The sequence below is a fragment of the Colobus angolensis genome, unplaced genomic scaffold (assembly GCF_000951035.1).
Source record: "Colobus angolensis palliatus isolate OR3802 unplaced genomic scaffold, Cang.pa_1.0 Scaffold178, whole genome shotgun sequence".
Lineage (NCBI taxonomy): Eukaryota > Metazoa > Chordata > Mammalia > Primates > Cercopithecidae > Colobus > Colobus angolensis.
In genome coordinates, this window is record NW_012114910.1 from 5,190,362 (window position 1) to 5,213,970 (window position 23,609).

At 40.4% G+C, this 23,609-nt stretch overlaps 1 protein-coding gene across 3 annotated transcripts in view; it reads right to left on the reverse strand.

Annotated features, from left to right (window-relative positions):
- Window positions 1-23,609, reverse strand: part of RSPRY1 (ring finger and SPRY domain containing 1) — a 49,228-nt gene that overhangs the window by 11,219 nt on the left and 14,400 nt on the right. For all 3 annotated transcript variants that reach the window (XM_011938860.1, XM_011938861.1, XM_011938859.1), the window contains exons 2-11: window positions 22,267-22,771; window positions 19,188-19,240; window positions 17,980-18,092; window positions 15,858-15,984; window positions 15,006-15,064; window positions 12,755-12,821; window positions 11,896-12,027; window positions 7,751-7,866; window positions 7,182-7,325; window positions 1,167-1,278 (exon numbers count right to left, since the gene is read on the reverse strand). In XM_011938860.1, the coding sequence (XP_011794250.1) occupies window positions 1,167-1,278; window positions 7,182-7,325; window positions 7,751-7,866; window positions 11,896-12,027; window positions 12,755-12,821; window positions 15,006-15,064; window positions 15,858-15,984; window positions 17,980-18,092; window positions 19,188-19,240; window positions 22,267-22,616 (1,273 nt within the window). In that variant the 5' untranslated portion in view covers window positions 22,617-22,771. The remainder of the gene's footprint in view (window positions 1-1,166; window positions 1,279-7,181; window positions 7,326-7,750; window positions 7,867-11,895; window positions 12,028-12,754; window positions 12,822-15,005; window positions 15,065-15,857; window positions 15,985-17,979; window positions 18,093-19,187; window positions 19,241-22,266; window positions 22,772-23,609) is intronic.

Here is a 23,609-nt window from a genome sequence, read left to right on the forward strand (position 1 = left end):
AACAAGCTAGTTTTTGAAAACAGTGCCTTTATCATACGCTTAATTAAATGAAGACGTTTTATGTTCCTTCAAGAACCTGCAAGTCATTAAAATGAGTGTTCCTGTTGGCTTTTCTGACTTTTTTTCCCACACTATCAATTTAATCAAGTGGAGCTGTTTCCACATGGGGGTGGGCAAATTCCTGCTTTCTTTCCTTTTTTTTTTTTTGAGATAAGAGTCTCACTCTGTTGCCCAGGCTGGAGTGCGGTGGCGCAATCTTGGCTCATTGCAACCTCTGTCTCCTGGGTTCAAGTGATTCTCCTGCCTCAGCCTCCCGAGTAGCTGGGACTACAGGCGCCCGCCACCGCGCCCGGCTATTGTTTTTGTATTTTTTTAGTAGAAACGGGGTTTTCACCGTGTTAGCCAGGATGGTCTCGATCTCCTGACCTCGTGATCCACCCGTCTCGGCCTCCCAAAGTGCTGGGATTACAGGCTAGAGCCACCGCACCCGGCCTAATTTTTGTATTTTAGTAGAGATGAGGTTTCACCATGTTGGCCAGGCTGGTCTTGAACTCCTGACTTCAAGCAATCCACCCGCCTCAGCCTAAATTTCTGCTTTATTAGCATGCCTAAAAATTCAGTTTATATCCACAATGCTGACTAGGGTAGCAAAATGAGAGAGGGATGCTTGGAGAAAGAGCTGGGTTATATCCTCTATCTATCTCTGATGCTAAGAATCCAATCCTTCCAGAGGTTATATCTTCTACCATATGACCCTATTTCCTTAGAGCGTGGTCACTGGATAGGACATGTTCCATAGTCATCTTGTCCCTGAAAAATCTTCATTTTAGTGGCATTACAATTCCAGTGTCCCTGATATTGGCATGGCTGTTTTAATTCAAAATAGATCCAAAGAGGAAGAGAATTCATACTAATCTTAACAGTATCATTTTCTGACGAATGTAAAAAATTTATTTTCTGAAACGTTTTTGCTACAGGAAGGACTCCACCAGAGGTAAATTTATTGGAGGAGTACCATTTTTATCTTTGGCAGTGACACAAAAGTTAATATCCCTTTTCACATTTGATCTTCTTCTAAGACATTTTAAGGCTTAATGTAATCAATGCCTCATAATAACCATATGTCTTAACCCACTTGATAAATTTATAATGGAGGGAATGAATACCTTCTTTCCAGCATGGGTGTATGTGAGGTTTACTTCTGGCATTGTACCAAATCAGCTGCCGGCAGCCATCATACGCACAGGAGTATTCATCATCCCCAATGCCATAGCCTTCCTGGAGGGAGACAAGGTCCAGAAGGTTAGCAAGTCTGCCTGCTCTGACCTGGGAAGAGAGAGTGTGTTTTTTACAACCACTGACCTAGTGGCTGGGATTCTAAGCTTTCTGGATGAAGAGAGAGCTCATGGTTTTTGGAAAATACTAAAATTATGACTTAGAGGGCTGGTCCCAAGTGAACAGATAATGACTTCATCAACAAATATTTGCCCAGTACCTCCTTTGTTCAGGCACTTTCACATTTGTTAGTTCATTTATTTCTCACTAACTACCATGAGGCTGGTGGCATCAGACTCCATTATAAGAGGAAACAAACGCTCAGAGAGGTCACCCAGCTTGCCCAAGCATATATTACTTGCCCAAGAAAGAGAGCCAGGTTTGAACCTAAATTCTTCTGATTCCAAGATCAGTACACTTGTATATCAGTACAAGATTGTCAGAGGAATTCAAACCAGAGAGACTCCATCTTGAATAGGGGCAGGGTAAAATGAGGCTTAGACTTGCTGGGCTGCTGGGCTGCATTCCCAAGAGGTCAGGCATTCTTAGTCACAGGATGAGACAGGAGGTCAGCACAAGATACAGGTCACAAAGACCCTGCTGATAAAACAGGATGCGACAAAGAAGCCAGCCAGAAGCTGGCCAAAACCCACCAAAACCAAGATGGCAACAAAAGTGACCTCTGGTCATCCTCACTGTTCATGATATGCTAATTATAATGCATTAGCATGCTAAAAGACACTCTAACGGGTGCCATGACAGTTTACAAATGTCATGGCAGTTTGGAAGTTAACTCTATATAGTCTAAAAAGGGGAGGAACCCTTGGTTCTGGGAATTGCCTGCCCCTTTCCCAGAAAACTCATGAATAATCTACCCCTGTTTAGCATATAATCGAGAAATAACCTAAGTCCACTCAGTTGAGCAGCCCATGCCACTGCTCTGCCTATAGAGTAGACATTCTTCTGTTTCTTTAATAAAATTGTTTTCACTTTATTCTATAGCCTCGCCCCAAATTCTTTCTTGTGCAAGGTCAAAAAACCCTCTCTTGGGATCTGGATCCAGACCCTTTCCAGTAACAAGATCAGATCAGGCAAATACCTTTCTTGCATGTAGCAGACTTTAAAATACCCAAATATTCAGAGATTTCAAAACTGGAGACAAGAGAAAGGTTATAGTGGAGACTCAGCTAAAAGCTATTTTGAGATCAGCTTGATTTGAGGATTGTACAGGTCCTTGGCAGTTACTTCTTTTTTTTCCTTTGAGATGGAGTTTCACTCGCTGCCCAGGCTGGAGTACAATGGGACGATCTTGGCTCACCGCAACCTCTGACTCCCGGGTTCAAGCGATTCTCCTGCCTCAGCCTCCTGAGTAGCTGGGATTACAGGCATGAGCCACCATGCCCAGCTAATTTTGTATTTTTAGTAGAGACAGGGTTTCTCCATGTTGGTCAGGCTGGTCTCGAACTCCAGACCTCAGGTGATCCGCCCGCCTTGGCCTCCCAAAGTGCTGGGATTACAGGCGTGAGCCACTGTACCTGGCAGTTTCTTCTTTTTCTTACTTACTGCCTTTCAATTATTTCACAGAACTGTTAAAATAAAAGGGTGGCTGAGATCTTAACAAATTATTTTGAGTGCTTATAAAAAATAGAAGCAGCATGCAAATCAGACAACTGCTATCTTTAAGGAACAATGGTGAAAAGTTTTACTAGAGAAAGAAATTGAAAATGGCCAAATCCAGGTAAGATCAGGTCCTGATGGCCTGCTTCTTCTATGGGGCAAAAAATACAGTGAGGAGATAGATTGGAAAAAAAGTTCAAACGCAATGATTTTGTACTAAATTTTTGGATTACAACATACTGAATTTAGATGAATGCTCTCCAAAGGGACTCTTCTGAAATAGCTACTGATATTCACTATTCAAACTATTCAAGAGTTAAATGAGCTTGCATCTAATTGCCTTAGAAATTCACCACCCAAGGCTGCCAGGAGTGCTGGCTCATGCCTGTAATCTCAGCACTTTGGGAGGCGGATCACTTGAGGCCAGGCATTTGCGACCAGCCTGGCCAACATGGCAAAACCCTGTCTCTAATAAAAACACAAAAATCATCTGGGTGTGGTGGTGCACACCTATAACCCCCGTTACTCTGGTGGCTGAGGCACAAGAATTGCCTGGACCTGGGAGGCGGAGGTTGCAGTGAGCAGAGACCACGTGCCACTGCACCCTGCCCTGGGTGACAGAGTGAGACTCTGTCTCAAAACAAAAGAAAACAAATTCACCACTTGCTAGAAAAAATGCCTTACCATCCCTTTCAAAGGCTGAACAAATCAGTAAGTAAAAAACTTAAAAACCACTAAAGTGTAGGCATTGGGGCATAGGTAAAAGGCAAGCAATTTTTTTCTATCTTCACCTTTTAATGTCCTGGTAAGTCCTTGATAGAACACTTGAAAGAAATTCCTAGAAACTAGCCACCATGAGTTGGTAAAGAGCAGACTCATTACACATTCTTTACCATGCAGTGTCTTTGATGACTGGATAAGTTCCACAACAGAGTGGCACTGTAGCACAAAGAAGGAACTCTAATAACTTGAACTACAGAGCAGTATCTACAAATTTAAGGAGAAGATGCCTCTGCCTAGCTGAGATGCACTTTAAAAATCTCTTGAGCTTATATCTCAGAGAAAAATCTAGATGTTCTACACCTTCTCTCAGCTCAAAATGTTCCCAGCAGGATTAATTTCGGTTTCCATTGGCTAGGACAGATAAATGAGAGAATACAGTGGCTAGCTTGGTATTTATTTTGAACTGTTTTTTGGTCATGCATATTTTAGCAATGGAAACATTACCAAATACAAACAAAAGAAAGTTTATCCACAGCTTGTCATTCAGGGAATAGTCCCATGTGGTGGACACTGTCTTTTTCCTGTTGTAGAGCATCCCAACTGCTTCCTGTTATGGGAAATGTATGAAGACAGTGTTCTGCCGCCTCCTTTGGAAGTGGAAAGGTAAAGATATGACCTAGCCTTGGCCAGCTGGACTTTCCCATCAAACACTCAGTATGGTGCAAGTGACCCCACACAGAGGGATAGTTAGGATTGATTTCCAGCAGCAATGGTGGCTACATGCTGGCCAGATCATTCCCCTAAAACACTGGCTGTTGTACTTCCTGTTTCTTGGCCCTGACATTGCCTTGGAGCCTGTCTAGTTCCCAAACTTCTCCATAATCTGGAGGCTCCGGAAAGGCTTCTAAGTCATTCCTTTTCTGTCTGAGATAGCCAGAGTCATTTTCTCCAAGGCAGGATGCTTCAACAGGGGAAGGAGCATGGGCTATCCTGACCAGGGTTTGAAATCTCTAGCAGCTGGAGACTAGATGGCTTTGGACAAGTTTCTTAATTTCTCTGAACTTGATTTTCCCCATCTTTAAATGGCAGAATAATATCTTTCCAAACTCTCAAAAAGATTAAAGATGAATATGTGGAAGATCTATCACACGACAGACGCTCATGAAAAGGCAAAAGTTATTTATTTATTTATTTATTTATGAGACAGAATCTCACTCTATCGCCCAGGCTAGAGTGCAGTGGTGCAATATGGGCTCACTGCAACCGCCGCTTCCCATGTTCCAGCAATTCTCCTGCCTTAGCCTCTTGAGTAGGTGGGATTACAGGTGCCCACCACCACACTCAGCTAATTTTTGTATTTTCAGTAGAGATGGGGTTTCACCATGTTGGCCAAACTCCTGACCTTAAGTGATCCACCCACCTCAGCCTCCCGAAGTGCTGGGATTACAGGTGTCAGCCACCGTGCCCGGCCAAAAGGCAAAAGATGTTTTAGATAAATCAGAGTACAACCTTGGAGAGTTGCTCCGCCTAAGCCTCCATAAAAATATACAATACAACAAGACAAACTGTTCTGTAGATTACCTGAACAGAACTATCCTTAAGCTTATTTTAATGACCTAAAATTGAGCCCAGTGGCCAGCCTTTTAAAATGGAAACCTAAGCAGCAAGAGTTCAAGTAAGAGGCACTATGGAGACACTTGGAATCTTTTGAAACTGGATGTATCCTAGGAATGACTTACTCCATAGAATCACACACTGTCTGAATAGGCAAAAAGATTCAGAATCACCAGAACAATGTACATTTGAAGCAAAGTTTTAAATATGGCAACATCATTAAAATCCTGTATTTGGGAAAAGACATCATATCAGACTTTATCAGTTTCTAATAGGGAATCAACTAATGCTTGGATCAGGGAAGAATGTTTGCTTTTAAAGAAACCAATAGCCTGTCAAGTGATCTGGAGGATAAAAAAACAGTATTTAAGTCTTTAACTTGAGAAGCCAAAGGTCTGCAACTACATGGCAAAAATTATAGTTTCATCGAGCAAATGAAAAGATCCAGCTTCACTGGTCATTAAAAAAACACATTTGTAACATTCGGTGTCAGATCTAGATCTGTAGTGTGTTTGCTGCCAAATCAGGAGAAACACATTTTATATTGAAGCTTCCTCTGTGGAAGAATCCCCTATATTACTTCTAGTTCTAGAACAATTTTTCATTTCCAAATGAGGAAACTGGCTAATTCTCTGAGATTTCCCCCACTTTTGAATAAAAAGAAAACAACTGCTGTAGAATAGGAAGGCCACTAAATTCTGGTATGAGTTTCTTCCTACTCTGTCCCAGTTTTCTCACCTGTGAAATGGAAATTCTAACAGTAAAAGCTATTGTGGGAATCAGATGATTGGCAGACTGGGGTCTAGTTCTCCACCCCAGACAAGAGTCCAGACTTGACCTCTCCACTGGCCCTTTTCCTCCAATTTGTCTCTCTCCAGCCTAGGAGTTTTAATAATACACCATCAACAATTCCAGGGTGAAATACAGCCTTGCTGAAATAGGCCTTTAAAAACTATGCTTATAAGTAGCTCACCATGGGATGTTCCTGTAGTCCCAGCTATTTGGGAGGCTGAGGTAAGAGGATGGCTTGAGCCCAGGAGTTCGAGGCCAGCCTAAGCAACACAGTGAGACCTGTCTCTAAAAGCAAAGCAAAAAACCAGAAAACTTCACTATGCTTATGGCCGGCAAGTTTAATTTGATTTTGTTGGATCACTTCTAAAACCCATTCCAGGATCTTACATATTGGACGGGGGACTATTATTTAGATTAACAAAATAATTCAAGGGGCTTCTCCCACCTCAAATGATAGAAATCATATGAAAACAAAATATTCCTGATCAAAACTGGATTAATTCCAAACAGCTTATAATTTGATCAACAGAAGAAAGCCAAATGGCCTCGGTGTTATAAGGGTATAAAGTGGCAAGAAATCATACATCTGTAGGAAAGGGAGGAACTCCAACACCTTCAATGCTACTTACGCTAGGATTTAATTTTCCCCTTTATATTACAGCTTTCTATAACAAAAGATAAATAACTAAATATTGAGAAAAATGTGCCAACTAATTACTAGGTAAAAGTCAAGTGAAAGAAGTCAAGCCAACACTCTATTTCTTGAAAGGAAGAGAATCCCTACAAAGCTCTTAGAGCTTAAACTCAAGGTAATAATCAGCACTACTTCCTGTATAAGAAATGAGCCAAATATGTGGCTGGGGCAGAAGCAGAGCCTACAAAGACAAAAGACACATCCAGCCTCTAGGTGAAAAATTAGCGTGAACTTAAGATTCAAGAAAAAGAAAAGGCTGAGGGGCAATTTCACTTGTGTTTTCCTATTTTTCTATCGGTTTAGTAGATCATTGTTAGGGATCCGGTACCATGTGGCTCTGCCCAAGAAAAGATTATTGAGCAAATCTATTTGAAAAATAAGTATGTCTAAGTATTTTCCACCCACCAACTAGGGGGAAAAGCAAACTGCCACTGCCCCCATTTTCACAGTTCTCTAGGGTACTTACATGATTGAGGAATTTGCTGTCTCGAGTGGCCCAGCCAATTTGCATGACGCCAGAAGTGACCACTGTTACTTCATAGTACCATACCCCAGCATCCACACAAAAGGTGCAACGTACACTTTCAAAAGAGGAGGCATCACAGCGAGCCTGGCAAAACCAAAAAATGTGACAATCAACCATGAGGGCCTGAAGACCACCAAAGATAACTGACTACTGGGAAGGCTGAGTGTATTTTTCCTTATTAAAGTTTCTGGCGGACTATTGTTTCCTCTGTCCATCCTCAGTGACAAAAAGTACAAAATCAAACTATATAAGGCACTTGGCAACATACAGAATCAAAGAATTGTTTGCAGCCATTCTTCAAACAGTTCTTTAATCCTGACACATTTAGTGCCTTATGGTACCTTCTGTTCATAAGCAGCTCTTTCATCAAGACTTCCCCATGAAGTCAGCAACATTTCCAAAATACAGGGAGAGAGGGAAGCACCAGCCCTAAGACAACTGGCTATGCAAGGATTAAAATAATTACCCTCTCATCCCCCAAAGGGTCTAACTGTAGAAGCGTTACCTACCTCTAAGCCATGAGGTGAGATCTTCAGGTACTCGCTGACATCATTGCTATTCAGCATGGCCCTAATGCTACTCAAGTTCACTTTCTCATAGGTCAGCTGTCTACCTTCTTTTAAAACTGCAAAAGAAAGAGTGTTCATGTTTCTAAGGCAGGCAGCTGTGGGGAAAAGAAGAAGCTAGTGCCAGCTACAGCAATCAGACAAGAGAAAGAAATAAAGGGCATCCAAAATGGAAAGGAAGAAGTCAAATTATCCGTGTTTGTGGATAATATGATCTTATATTTAGGAAAACCTAAAAAAATCCGCCAATAAGCTATTAGAACTAAAAAGCAAATTCAATAAAGTTGCAGGATATAAAATTAACATACAAAAATCAATAGCATTTCTATATGCCAATAGCAAACAATCTGAAGAAGAAATCAAGAAAGTAATTGTATTTACAAAAGCTATAAATAAAATAAGATACCTAGGAATAAACTTAATCAAAGAAGTGAAAGATCTCTACAATGAAAACTATAAAACACTAATGAAAGAAATTGAAGAGGACACAAAGATATACCATGTTCATGGATTGGAAGACTCAATATTGTTAAAATGTCTACACTACTTAAAGCAATCTACAGATTCCATGCAATCCCTATCAAAATACCAATGACATTCTTCACAGAAATAGAAAAAATAATCCTAAAATTTATCCTAACTACAATAGACCCAGAATAGCAAAAAACCTGGCCCTGAGCAAAAAAACAAAACTGGAGGAACCACATTACTAGACTTCAAATTATACTACGGAGTTACAGGAACCCAAACTGCATGGTACTGGCATAAAAACAGACACATGGACCAATGGAACAGAATAGAGAATCCAGAAATAAATCCATACATCTACGTTGAACTCATTTTCAACAAAGGTGCCAAGAACATACATTGGGGGAAAGGACAGTGTCTTCAATAAATGGTGCTAGAAAAACCACATATCCATAAACAAAAGAATAAAACTAGACCCCATCTCTCATAGTCTACAAAAATCAAATCAAAATGGATTAAAGACTTAAATCTAAGACCTCAAACTATGAAACTACTAAAATAAAACATTGGGGAAACTCTCCAGGACACTAATCTGGGCAAAGATTTCTTGAATACCCCAAAAGCACAGGCACCAAAGCAAAAATGGACAAATGGGATCATACTAAGCTAAAAAGTTTCTTACAGCAAAGGAAATGCTCAACGAAGTAGAGACATCCCACAGAATGGGAGAAACTATTTGCAAACTATCCATTTGACAAAGGATTAATAACCAGAATATATAAGAAGGTCATATAACTCAACAGGAAAACATCCAATAATCTGATTAAAAAGTGGGCAGAGGCCGGGCGTGGTGGCTCAAGCCTGTAATCCCAGCACTTTGGGAGGCCGAGACGGGTGGATCACGAGGTCAGGAGATCGAGACCATCCTGGCTAACACGGTGAAACCCCGGCTCTACTAAAAAATACAAAAAACTAGCCGGGCGAGGTGGCAGGCGCCTGTAGTCCAAGCTACTCGGGAGGCTGAGGCAGGAGAATGGCGTAAACCCGGGAGGCGGAGCTTGCGGTGAGCTGAGATCCGGCCACTGCACTCCAGCCTGGGTGACTGAGCGAGACTCCGTCTCAAAAAAAAAAAAAAAAAAAAGGTGGGCAGAACAACTGAATAGACATTTATCAAAAGAACACATACAAATGGCAAACAGATATATGAAAAGGTACTCAACATTATTGATCATCAGAGAAATCCAAATCAAAACTACAATGAGCTATCATCTCACCCCAGTAAAAACGGCGTTTATCCAAAAAAACAGGCAACAGTGAATGCTGGTGAGGATGAGAATGCTGGTGAGAATGCTGTGGAGAAAAGGTAACCCTTGTACACTGGTGGTAGGAATGTAAATTAGTACGGCCACTATGGAGAACAGTAGGGAGGTTCCTCAAAAAACTAAAAACAGAACTACCATATGATCCAGCAATTCTGCTGCTAGATATATACCAAAAAGAAAGAAAATGAGCATATCAAAGAAATATCTGCAATCTCATGTTTATTGCAGCACTCACAATAACCAAGATTTGCAATCAACCTAAGTGTCCATAGAGAGACAAATGAATAAAGAAAATGTGGCACATACACATAATAGTGTACTGTTCAGCCACAAAAACAGAATGAGATCCTGTCATTTACAATTAAATGGATGGAACTGTCAGACATGATGTTAAGTGAAATAAGTCACGCACAAAAAGACAAACTTTGCACATTCTCACTAATTTTTGTGGGAGCTAAAAATTACAACAACTGAACTCATGAAAATAGAAAATAGAAGGGTGGTTACCAGAGGCTGGGAAGGGTAGTCGGGGTGGGGGAGAAATGGGGTTGGTTAATGGGAATATAGCTAGATAGAATGAAGAACACCTAGTATTTGACAGCATAACGGTGACTACAGTCAACAATTTATAGTACATTTAAAAATAACTAAAAGAAAAGTGCAAAACAAAGAAATTTTAAAAAACCAAAAGAGTATAATTGGAATGTTTGTAACACAAATAAATGATAAATGCTTGAGGGGCCAGATATCCCATTTACTCTGATGTGGTAATTACTCATTGTATGACTGTATCAAAATATCTCATGTGCTCCAAAAATATGTATTACTATATTTCCATTAAAAATAATCCTCCTGGAAGGTAAAACACACTGATTTTTCATACATTAAAAATAAACAAACAAATAAATAAGGTAGTGCTATCCTAGTTAAGGAGTAGAGGTGCTCGTAAATGGCAGAATAGGTGAGGAGACATAGCCAGAGCTTTGCTGCAGCATTCCTATTTGAAGATCAATCAAACAAATGCTAGGAAAGGCAGCACTGCTAGATTTATGGTTCCATTCCCTAGAGAATCATTTTGTATGAACAAAATCCAAATTGCACTCTTTCAGAATTATTCTTTAACTGGCACTTCACAGGCTGTGCAGGAAGCTCCTCCCCACAATATTGGGGTAACAGTGGGGGTGGATTTACATGTCAGTTGTGCTTTAGCACAGTACTAACTATGGATGGGGGAGTGAGGGTACAGAAGTATACAGGTTGGTCACTCTTTTTTTTTTTTTTTTTTTGAGACGGAGTCTCGCTCTGTCGCCCAGGCTGGAGTGCAGTGGCCGGATCTCAGCTCACTACAAGCTCCGCCTCCCGGGTTTACGCCATTCTCCTGCCTCAGCCTCCCGAGTAGCTGGGACTACAGGCGCCCGCCACCTCGCCCGGCTAGTTTTTGTATTTTTTAGTAGAGACGGGGTTTCACCGTGTTGGTCAGGATGGTCTCGATCTCCTGACCTCGTGATCCGCCCGTCTCGGCCTCCCAAAGTGCTGGGATTACAGGCTTGAGCCACCGCGCCCGGCCCAGGTTGATCACTCTTAATCTGAAAATCCAAAATGCTCCAAAATCCAATACTTTTTGAGTGCAGACATGAGGCTCAAAGGAAATGCTCAATGGAGGATTTCAGATTTTTTGATTAGGGATGCTTAACCGGGTATCTGCCAATACTCCAAAATCTGAAAAAATGTGAAATCTGAAATACTTTCAGTCCCAAGCATTTCAGATAAGAGAAATTCAACCTATAAGAGAAACTCAACCTATAGTAGTTTTTGTTCCAGCAGCCCTTGGAGGAGGAAAAGAGAAAAATCAGGAATAGTTCTCATGATGTAGGTAAGACATGACTTGGGTTTTGAAGAGCCAAGTTGGGAAAGGGAGAGGAGTAAAGAGGGAATTCCAAGTGAGGGGAATAGGTCCAGAGGTAGGAATCATCAGGACCTGTTTGTAGGACAGTGAGATTATTTGTGTTGGAAAGAGCTGGTTAGACAGTGCCATATAATTAAGGGCTTTGATGCAGCAGGAAACTGGGTGCCAGTAAAGGTTTTTGAACAAGAAAATGCTGGAATTAGAAGCATACTATACAATTCTTGTCTAAAGGGTCTCTAGGATACTTTTCTGCTAGAATATATCCAACCTGCCAGTAGAGGTCCTTATAAGGACTCATACTTACCACTGCAAAAGGAAGACCAGTGAGCCTATGAAAGAAATGAGTCTGGAAATGGAAACAGACATTTTAATAAAGGACAACTCTCACTTACAGAGATTGTCTAAGCTCCACTGGGCACAGAAACCAACTTGACGTTTCAGATAATCAGGATCATTAGCCCAGGACTCCAATGTGACAAGCCGGTCACTAATACTGGATTCAGAAATAGTCAATTTATTTTCACCTGTTTGGAAAGACATAATCCTTGAATTAACAATGAAAGAGTAGAATGATTTGCTCAGCAAATTAGTATTGCTAAGGGGAAGAGGCAATTAAAGAATTGGAGACTAGATTAGACTTCAATTAAAATTTCTAGGGATAACATAGCCAAAGAGCTTTGACTATTTTCTTTTCCTTTTTTTTAGTCACAGGGTCTCACTCTGTTGCCTAGGCTGGAGTGCAGTGGCACAACCATGGCTCACTGTAACCTTGAACTACTGGGCTCAAGTGATCCCCCAGCCTCAGCATCCCAAGTAGCTAGGAACACAGGTGCATGCCACCATGCCTGGCTGATTTTGTAAAATTTTTTGTAGAGATTGAGTCTTGCTATGTTGCCCACCCTGGTCTCGAACTCCTGGCCTGAAGCGATCCTCTGGCTCTGGCCTCCCAAAGTGCTGGGATTATGGGCATGAGCCACCACACTTCTTTCTAGAAAGTAGCAATCACATTACTAAATTTTTGGCTATAAAAAGTGAGTAATCATGGTTACCAAGTTTTGATTCTTAGGTGAGAAAATCCTTGCCTTTGTCCCTGTTATACTTCATTGGCTTTAACGTGTCTATCCAGACGAAAACAGAATGTAATGCCCATCTGATGGGGTTGAAAGTGTAGGCTCATCCAGTAACTAAGAAAAATAAAATTTTTAACAACCAATACAGAAGATCATTAGTGCAAGAAGTCACTATACCTACTTGTCTGTGCAAACTTTTCCAGTGCGATAAGTGCAAAAAGCATGACTGTGGGGTGGGACTGTAACTTCTGAAAAACAACAAAAGATAAAAAAAAAAAAAAAAAAAATCATTCCCCTGCAGAGGTGGCAAGTTATCAGTTTCATTTCCTTGCCCAGTATGTGCTAGATGTTTTTTTGAGTGGTCAGAAAAGTTCCATTCATTCAAGTCCTCAATTATCCGTTTGGCTAACAATGTTAGTAATGACAGTAACAGTAATGAACTGGACAGGCTCTCTTAATCTTATAATTTTTTCTTAAAGTCACTAGGTTAATTTATAGATTTGGAAATTTCAAAAGTATCCTGTTAAATACACTATGTTATTTTACTTAGTAAAACTTATATTAGGGCTTTGTTAAATAAAACATTGAATCTCACATTCATTTATGCAAGCTAAACAGAAACCCTGAATTATAAACTAAAAATGATCTTTTACTTAGAACCCTAAAAAGAACCACTTATCACTACCAAGTTCCAAAATTATAAATAATTAAATTAACAATTAATAGCTTAGTTTTTAAGCTGTTTCCTGAAAGGAATTCTACAAATGCTGATGGTAGACAGGAGAAAGCAACAAGTGAACTCTTTTAGTTACATTTAAGTTCATGTCACATGAGTTCCCCTTTAAGGAAAGGTCTATCTGTTGAACATGACACCTTCTCACAGCCATGCTTTCCCTACTGCTGCATTGGGAGCCACCAGAGGAGCTCCAGAACATCAGATGATTCCCACTGACTTCCCTGGTACCCACCTAAGTTCCGGAAAGCTCACATAACCACCATCCCTGCTGCTGGAAAGCCTATTCAGCATTCTATTTTCTTCTCAAATCCATCTAAATCCCTCTGCCTGGCTTTTCAGGCCCTGAACCCTTTCTAGCTGGCTACTCAGTCTGTGTCCTATCTCTGAACACTGTCTTCTCTCATCAGACACTTCTCTGTCTCTGGGCTTCTGCCTGTGATGTTCCCTTAGCTAAGAAATCCAATTTTTCCTCCTCTGGGCACAGTAAAATCCTAATCTTACGGCATGACCCAGGTGAGGGCCCACCTTCATCAGGAAGTCTGACTTTCATGACACCCCAGCTCTCATTACCCATACCACCCACCTCCCTCACCTTCTCATTTAGTCTTTTTTTTGGAGATGGAGTCTCGCTCTGTCGCCCAGGCTGGAGTGCAGTGAGATCTCAGCTAACTGCAATCTCTGCTTTCTAGGTTCAAGTGAATTCCTGCCTCAGCCTCCTGTAGCTGGGACTACACGCACATGCCACCGTGCCCAGCTAATTTTTTTATTTTTAGTAGGGACCGGGTTTCACCATGTTGGTCAGGCTGGTCTTGAACTTCTGACCTCAGGCGACCTGCCCACCTCAGTCTCCCAAAATGCTGGGATTATAGGCGTGAGCCACCGTGCCCGGCCCTCATTTAGTCTTGACGAAGTACTTTATCCCATGATCACATCCTGTGATAAAATGGAGGCTAATTATCTTGTCTGAGTAGTTTTGTTTCCTCAACTAACCAATAAACTTCTTGAAATCAAAGGACTGCCATGCTGTATCCCCAGAGTGCTCATTGAGAGTAAGGTAAGTGTTTTAAGCACGTATCAGTGTCTATTGACAAATAAGGGTTTTCAGACTAGAGTTTTGAAAAAGGCCAATGCTCAATAGGCTTACAAAAATAACTTTTAAAAATACAGACCATTTAAGACCACAGGCCAGAACTATGAGAGATCTGAGGGCACAGCCTCAGCAAACCACAAGTTTCACACATAATATGTTAAATACTCCAGTGACAACAGTTTTAAGAACAGTAGCAGTGACAGGGAGGGCAGGGAGGAGTAGAGATTTATATACACTGGGAATCTGACTTGATGGCCTCCTGGCTTGGAACACCATGTAATTTTGTTTCCACTGTGGAGGTCCCTATTACCATTTGGCAAACTCTAGGAACATGCAAAATAGCCAATCATAGCAGCTATCTTATGACTAAATTTAAAACCAGACCAACTCAGCTGTTTTTGCTGGTTGGGATAAATTCCAATCCCACTCTCTTTTTTAAACATAGGAGGGAATAAATAAGCACTCAGGAAACACCTGCAAATAAAATTTACAACTGATTCCATTCTCTGTGCCAGTGGCTATGCCAGCAATTTGAGAAAATGCACAGTTCTAGATGATGCCCACTTCTAGATGACTGGGAATAAATAGTTTTGATGTCTCACTTACCAGACACTGTAGCAAATATTCCAGTATTCCTGGGCTCAGTAAACCTATACTTGCAGGACCTAGACAAATACAACAAACACTTGATATAAATTAAAATGCCATATTATTTTAAATCACTGGTAGCAATCAAATTGTTTTGGTAGAACTCTTTCACGCACGGTATCTTATTCAAGCCTCCTGCTCTGAGGTAGAAAATAGTACCAGCCCCATCTCACAGTTAAGCAAGTGAGCCCACAGAGTGAAGCACCTAACTCCAGGGCACTTGGCGAGCACATGGGAGAGTCCAACCCAGCAGTCACATGTTCTGATTTCTAATCCATTGTTTCTTCCACAATATGTGATGTAAGTAGCTGAGCTATGCCCCTATACTTTGCTGCTAACTTTCTTAAAATGGGTAATATTCACAAACAAATTAAATATCTGCTTCTCAGGAACTGCTCCAATCAGAAGTTCCTTTTCCTCTCCCCCTACCTTGTATGTCTTCATAATCTAGCTAAACTTTATAAAGTGTGTATATATGCAAATTATATATTGTATACATACATACATACATATCTTTGTTATGCTGAATTTAGCTTTTTTCCCCTTTTTTTCTTTTCCCCACTCCTTACTCTTAAAGCAAATAAGCACAACTTTTTTCTTTTAAAATTTCCCCTGAAAATCCACAAAGCTAAATTAAATTGCATTCACCTCTGTAGCCTTTCAGTAATTTTCTTCCAGTTAGTCTATGTCTCTCAATATCATTGTTAAGAGATTTCTGGTATAGCAGGTTTGATCAAAGACTTACAGTACAAATTTCCCTTTAATGTCAAACAACTTAAGATCTTCCACTGTGGAGTGTCCCAAAGTTACCTGCTAGTTTCTCAGCCAAGCAGCCTAGGACTGCAGATGTGTTCCTGTGTTTGGCAGGATGACCTGAGTCCTGGCAAGCTACTTCTCCATTTAAATTGAGAATTTCAGTCAATTTCTGGAGTGCATCCTAAAACAAAAAAGTACAAGTGGGTTTTACCCATATACTACACAGGTTGTTTTCCTAGGCTTATTTTTTTTTTTGAGACGAAAGCTATAACCAGCACTTTGGGAGGCCGAGGCGGGCAGATCACGAGATCAAGAGTTCGACACCAGCCTGGCCAACATGGTGAAACCCCATCTTTAGTAAGAATACAAAAATTAGCCGGGCGTGGTGGCACGTGCCTGTAATCCCAACTACTCGGGAGGCTGAGGCAGAGCAGGAGAATCACTTGAACCCGGGAGGTGGAGGTTGCAGTGAGCTGAGATCACGCCACTGCACTCCAGCCTGGATGACAGAGCAAGGCTCTGCCTCAGGGGGGTGGGGGGAGCTATAACCAGGTGTTAAATAAACTCAGAAAGACCATATAAAAATTATGCAATGTACCCCAATGATATCATTGATGTGAAATTTCTGATCAACCTGAAGGTCTCCTTTCATGACTTACTAGATTCCATTTCATTCAGAATGCTTAAGTTGTATCAAATATATGCTACATATTCTTGAATCACTAAACAGATTAAACCCACTCAAACGCCATTATGAAAACATTAAAGGCTAGTGATGTTGAAGTAAAAAGTTACTTTAAAAAAAGTTTTACGGCTGGGCACAGTGGCTCACGCCTGTAATCCCAGCACTTTGGGAGGCCAAGGTGGGCGGATCACGAGGTCAGGAGATCGAGACCATCCTGGCTAACACGGTGAAATCCTGTCTCTACTAAAAATTTCAAAAAATTAGCTGGGCGTGGTGGTGGGCACCTGTAGTCCCAGCTACTCAGGAGGCTGAGGCAGGAGAATGGCGTGAACCCGGGAGGCAGAGCTTGCAGTGAGCTGAGATCACGCCACTGCACTCCAGCCTGGGAGACAGAGAGAGACTCTGTCTCAAAAAAAAAAAAAAGTTTTACTAAGCAAAAACAAATCCCAACAGTTTTCTTCTTTTCTTTTTGCTCTCGCTCTGTTGCCCAGGCTGGTGTGAAGTGATCATGGCTCACTGTAGCCTTTACCTCCTGGGCTCAAGTGATCCTCCTATCTTAGCCTCCCTCACAGCTGGGGACTACAGGCACATGTCACAATGCCCAGATAATTTTAATTTTCTGTAGAGATGGGGATCTCATTATGTTGCCCAGGCTGGTCTTAAACTCCTGGTCTTAAGTGATCCTCCTGCTTCAGCCCCCCAAAATTTTGGGATTACAGTCATGAACCACTGCACCCCGACCCAACAGAGTTGAAGGCAAATTGAAACAGGCACCTCTTATAAGCCTAGGCAAAGGTAAATTCATTGGCGAGTAGGCTAAAGCCTTTCCTCTTCTGTCCACAATGTTTCTCTGTGCTGGGCTTAAACAGATGAATGAAAATGCCAGAATCGAGGCTGGGCACAGTGGCTCATGCCTGCAATCCCAGCACTTCGGAAAGCCAAGGTGGGAGGATGCTTGAGCCCAGGAGTTTGAGACTAGCCTGGGCAACATAGCAAGACTCCATCTTAAAAATGAAAGATGCCAGAATCCAATTAAAAAAAAAAGGACTCTGTAAAACACATGGACTAAGACAATGAAAGTTTGATGCTTTTGTTCTATGTAAGGGATAACCAGGGTTACACTAATCATTAATACATTTGAGTAAGATCCAAAAATCAGCCGGGTGTGGTGGTGGGCGCCTGTAATCCCAGCTACTTGGGAGGCTGAGGCAGGAGAATCGCTTGGACCTGGTGGCGAAGGTTGCAGTGAGCCGAGATCACATCACTGTACTCCAGCCTGGGCGACAGAGCGAGACTCTTGTCTCAAAGAGAAAAAAAAAAGAGGACATAATTCTTCATAATACAAAATAAGTTTACATAATAAAATCAATACTGAATAAAACAGACCCCAAATGTATAAAGATGAAACACATTACATCAAATGTTCTTTGTGGTCATTTATCCTGTGCTTAAGAAAAATGATAGTTTCCTAAAAGATAAGTATTAACTTACTTTAGTGGGCAATGGACATTCATCTAGTAACAATGTTATAACAGCTGGTCCCAGTGGATCTTCCAGTGGAATAACTCTAATTAAAGACTGGACAACATCCAACCATCCTTCATCTAAGAGCAAATCAAGGAGATTATATGATGGAGTCACTATTTTTAAAATGTGAAAATATGTCACACAAGATCAATTCACATTAAAAGAAAGACTTCTGGTCTATAGATTTTTAGCAGCTAATACTTGGCATGGACATAATCATCAATTGCTAGTCATCGTGGTGAAGTAAAAACATCTTAAGTTACAGGAGTCTGGTGATTTGTGGGTACCTGTATTTGGAAAAAGTTTAAGCTATGGTCTTGTGTTCTCACATTAATATAGTTTTAAGCATCTTATTTACTACATAGGAGTTAACTGAGAAAATGAAGTATACTCAGCAGTTGGCTTTGTTTTCAGAAGGATACTTAGGAAACTAAGGAAGAAAAAATATCCTTGGCCAGGGGCTGTGGCTCACACCTGTAATCCAGCACTTTGGGAGGCTGAGGCAGGAGGATCCCTTGAGCCCAGGAGTACAAGACCAGCCTGGGCAACATGGTGAAATTCTGTCTCTAAAAAAAACAGAACAATTGCTGGGTAGTGTGGCATGTGCCTGTGGTGCTAGCTACTTGAGAGGCTGAGATGGGGTGATCACCTGGGCCAGGGTAGGTTGAGGCTGCAGGTGAGCTGTGATTGTGCCACTGCACTCCAGCCTGGGCAACAGAGTAAGACTCTGTCTCAAAAAAAAAAAAAAAAAAAAATTATATATAAATAATCTCTCCATTCCAGCACAGTATGGTCGAAGATCCATCAATGCCAAAAAAAATAAAATAAAATAAAAAATAAAATAAAATAAAATGGTGAGAGCCCAGGAGGCTCTCTGAATTCTTATTTAGATGGAAATGTAAAATTCTAGGGTTTGGTTTTTATTTTCTTTTTTGGCATACTGGAAGATTTTTAAATTTTCTCTTTTAAAAATATATGCCGGGCAATGCCATTACTCACATTGCCTATTATACCTATTCAGGGAAATTTCCATATAGTAAGGGCTTTTTTCATTGTTATGTATGCTGTCTTTTTGGAGTCTTTTATCTCAAAACAAAACAAAAAACAAAAGGTGGCTACTTTTCTTATTATATATTCATTACAAAGTAACAAAAAAACAAAACTAAAAATACCTGTTTCTGCCATTTCGTGTAATGTTATCATTGAATAGGGAGGTTCCTGATCACTGGAAAAAAAAAAAAAAAAAAATTCAAGGCATTAAACCTGAGGAAATAAATGACAATTTCAAATAAAAATTCAAACTGGAGGTGTGAAGGTAAAAAGGGACAGAAGAAATGAACACAAATGTAAGGAAAGAGATAGAAGAGACAACCTGAGCTATGACCTGTAAGGATGAATGTATACCATATGTGCTAATTTCCAGTCATTGTCCACAATGACCCACAGACAAAATGGGCAGGTGGGTACAGACAAGGACTATTATGTGTCCTGGGGTGAAAGCACAGGACTAAACTGGAGACCACAGCCTACTCTCAGCTTTACACTCAGAGGCCCAGTGCCAACTGAGACAAGCCAGGAAGGTCAACATCATCTTCATACTCACCTCAGAGAAATGCCAGGAAGAGAGATGACAATCCTGGTTGAGGACTTATGGAAGCAAGGGCCTATAGACACATCTTCATTTTGAAGTTTTCTTCTGGAAATACCACTACATGCTTATACTTCATAAAATGGCATTACAAGAAAACAAAACCAAACTTAAGGAGCTATTTAACATTCTAGACATTGATCCAAAGTGGCATTCTATACCTTAATTCAGTGGTGTGATCGAGAGATCTTTAAAAAGTCCTTCAGGGGAACTTCAATAATGAAATATTTTCCATTAAACAATTGTAACTGCTTAAGAACTCACCACTTACTTGTTTACATATTGTGGGTCTCTGTTTTACTGTGGGGGAAAAAAAAAGCCTAAAAAACTATCATCTTAAGTCATTTAATCCTGAGAATAACCTTGTGATATGGGAATTAGTATGGCAATTTCAGGTACTCACTAGGTGCTGCCTGTTTAAACAATATAATTGACTGATGCAAACACTTCTGAAGAATGATCTGGCAATAATAAAATTAAGTATGCATATATCCAACACTTCTAGATAAATTTTTACACAGGTCCATAAATTGATGCATATTTGTGCTGTTCACTGCAGTGCTATTTGTAGAAACAAAAATTTGGCAGTAACCTAAGTGACCATCACCAGATGAAAATGTAACAAAATATAATACTTTCAGGCATACAAGGGAATACTCTGTAATTGTCAGAAGCAGTTGTAGATTTATATATAGCAGATAGATTTCAATGTTGAAAGAAGTTAAAAACAAAGAGGTTTGTAAAACTACATTACTGTCTTTTAAAACATTGCAAGGGGCCAAGTGTGGGGGCCCACATCTGCAATCCCAGCACTTTGAGAGGCTGAAGCTGGATGATCGCTTGAGTCCAGGTATCTGAGACCAGCCTAGGCAACATGGCAAGACCTGGCTCTACAAAAGCTTTTTAAAAAATTAGCCAGATGCAGTACCACATACCTGTAGTCCAAGCTGCTTAGGAGGCTGAGATGGGACGACTGTTTGAGTCTGGGAGGCTGAGGCTGCAGTAAGTCATGATCATGCCACTGTACCCCAGCCTGGGTGACAGAGTAAGACCCTGTCTCTTTAAAAACAAAACAAAACAAAAAAAGTCTCTCTCTCAAAGTCTATTCTGCACCCATTTTTCCAATGAGCTTAAATTAACATTGCTTGTGGTTTACTTCCTGATTTGGGAAGGAAAACTTCTATTACAATTTGGTAAAAGAGATTTAAAAAATTTTAATTAATTAATTTTTGAGACAGGGTCTTGCTCTATTGCCCAGGCTGGAGTGCAGTGGTGTGATCATAGCTCACTGCAGCTGGAAACTCCTGGACTCTAGTGGTACTCTGGTCTTAGAGTCCTGAGTAGCTGGGACCACAGGCACGCACCACTGTACCTGGATAATTTTTAAATTTTTTTGTAGAGATGGGGGTCTCCCTATGTTGCCCAGGCTGGTCTTGAACTGGCCTCCAGCTATCTTTCTACCTCAGCCTCTCAAAGTGTTGGGATTAGAGGTAGGAGGCATTGTGTCTGGCCAAAAAATTACTCTTCTAGAAGACTAACAAATGCTCCAGTATTTTATGGAAAACTCTAATACAGCTCTAAAAATTCATTTGTATTCACAGATACACTCTGTTTTATGCTTAATTTTTGAGGAACTGAGTGAAACTAGGTTTCTATAAACGTGATTATCAAATGTTTATATACTTAAATTTACTAGCAGGGCCTGAAGCAAAAAGAACACCTAAGTAACTTTTTAAAAAATACTACCATCTACTGAACAACTGTTAAGTACAAAGCTCCACACTAAATGCCTTATGTACATTATCTCATGATAATCCTTGTGGAAACAGTATTATGCCCCCATTTACAGATGAGGAATCTGAGGCTTCAAGAAGTAACTTACCCAATGTCATGCAGTTGAGCCAGGCCCATCATGGTTCTAAGCTTTGTGCTCTTAACTACTGAACTATACAACTTTAAGTTAAATGTTTTTTTCCACTTGAATGATGTCCTTTAATTTCAGTGTTATTCAATCTGGGATTTTGTATTTAGAGGTAGACAAAGCAGAGGAAAAGACAAAACAGGTACAGGTGTGCCTTGCAGTTTCAACTGACAAGCTTCCTAAACGGATTAAAGACAGTCAAATAAGGGATAAATAAAGGATCAAATAAATGATAATGAAAACTCTCCTTGACCTTGGTCCTTATGTTGCCAAGAGAAGTTGCATGTAGCCATGTTCTCGGTAAAACAGCTTATCTTGAATCTGAGGTCAGTGGAATACACAGGCATGTACCATTAACAGTGAGCCTACACGAAACCATTTCCTGTTGTAGCTAGCAACATAAACTCACTCCATATTCTATTCTCTAATAAAGATCATAGCTTTAATTAGTGTTTTCTGCTACAGAAACAGTTAGACATTTCCAGACAGAGTAGATGACAGCAAGCAAAAACATCAAATCTCATTTACTCTGCCATCAGAGGAGAATTAAAATATTCTCCTTTGCTCTGTGAGCACAAGGCTTGGCAAGTATGTCCTAAAGGAACTGAAGGAGTCCTAAAGTCATGGTTCCTGGCAGAACACTTTTCATTCCACTGGAGGTGACTGTGAGTCAGATACTTACTTATCTACAAGAGTCCGTATTACTGCCAATGTGTCCAACACTAGCCCATCCACATTTTGTTTCTTTCTCCTTGGCTCATGTGGTCCTCGACCCCTCCTCGGTGGCCGAACAGGGTCCCGTGGTTGGCTCCTTGTGTCAGCAGTGGGTACTGCACTGTTCTCGGCCTGTTGCTGCTGGGTGTCGACACTGTCATCTGTTCCACTGTCATCTCGGCAGATACAGGAATTACCCATGGTAGTAGTGGCACCTCTAGTTCCTAGGAAGTGGGCTATGTGCTCTTCGAGAGTCAACAGCAGACCCTGGCCAAGGCTTCTGCTCGCTAAGAACACGGCCCAACCAAAGACGATCATTTAGGTAGTTTTCAGTTTTCCAAGTACTGTTTTCATAACCTGGAGTTGAGGAATTTGCATCCTATTTGTTTTTAACAACTGAAGGCCAAAGAAAGTTGCAGAGCTTATTCTCAACATTATCAACTACAGGGAATTCTGGTCATCCAATGGCAGTTCTAAAAGAAAATGAGAAAAAGGAAAATGAATAGAAGATTCTTGACCACTTAATTACTCAAACTTTCCTAGTCTGATTTTATAGATATTAGGATTCTAATGAAGAATCATCTTTGGTTATTTTTATGGGTTTCCAATACCAAGAGACAGCTTTGGATAACAGAATTAGCAATCAATCAATAATTTCTTTTTATCATTCTATTACAAAGTTGATTGTCAAACCATATTCTTATAGACCAGAGGAGTTATTTTTTTAAAACCACATGTATAGTTTTTCCTAGGTATACAGAAATACATTAGAAGGATGTGTGTGTTTTTTTTTCAAGGGCTCCTTTTATCATAAAAAAAATCAGTTGTCTTTCTGTGTAAGAGATAGGTGTTAAAAAGAGAAAAATCTTTAAAAAAATGAATTGTCTCCTTGCTTTAAACCCACAGGATAATTGAACAAGTTTTACGATACAAATATGATAGCACCATTTGATATCAAGGAGAATAAAAGGATAGAGTTCCCCATTGGAAGCTCACTCAAGAATTGACGGAATTCATAAAGTTGTTACAAAGTGTTTCTGTTATGTAAGCAAGGCTTTGTTTTGGGAAAGGCAAATTGATATCACAAAAGTTGTATTTTCACAAAGATCAGTTTGTTGCACATGTCCGTTACAAAGTTCAGAATAAGATCCACCAATTTCTTTGCCTGAAAATACTAAGCACCTTGTGCCAGGTACCATGCTGGACTAGGAGAATAAAGATGAATAAGGAATAGTTCCTGCCCTCTAGGAATTCATGGATGGCCATTCTCATCCCACACAATATGTTTATCATAAAAAAACCTAATGAAAG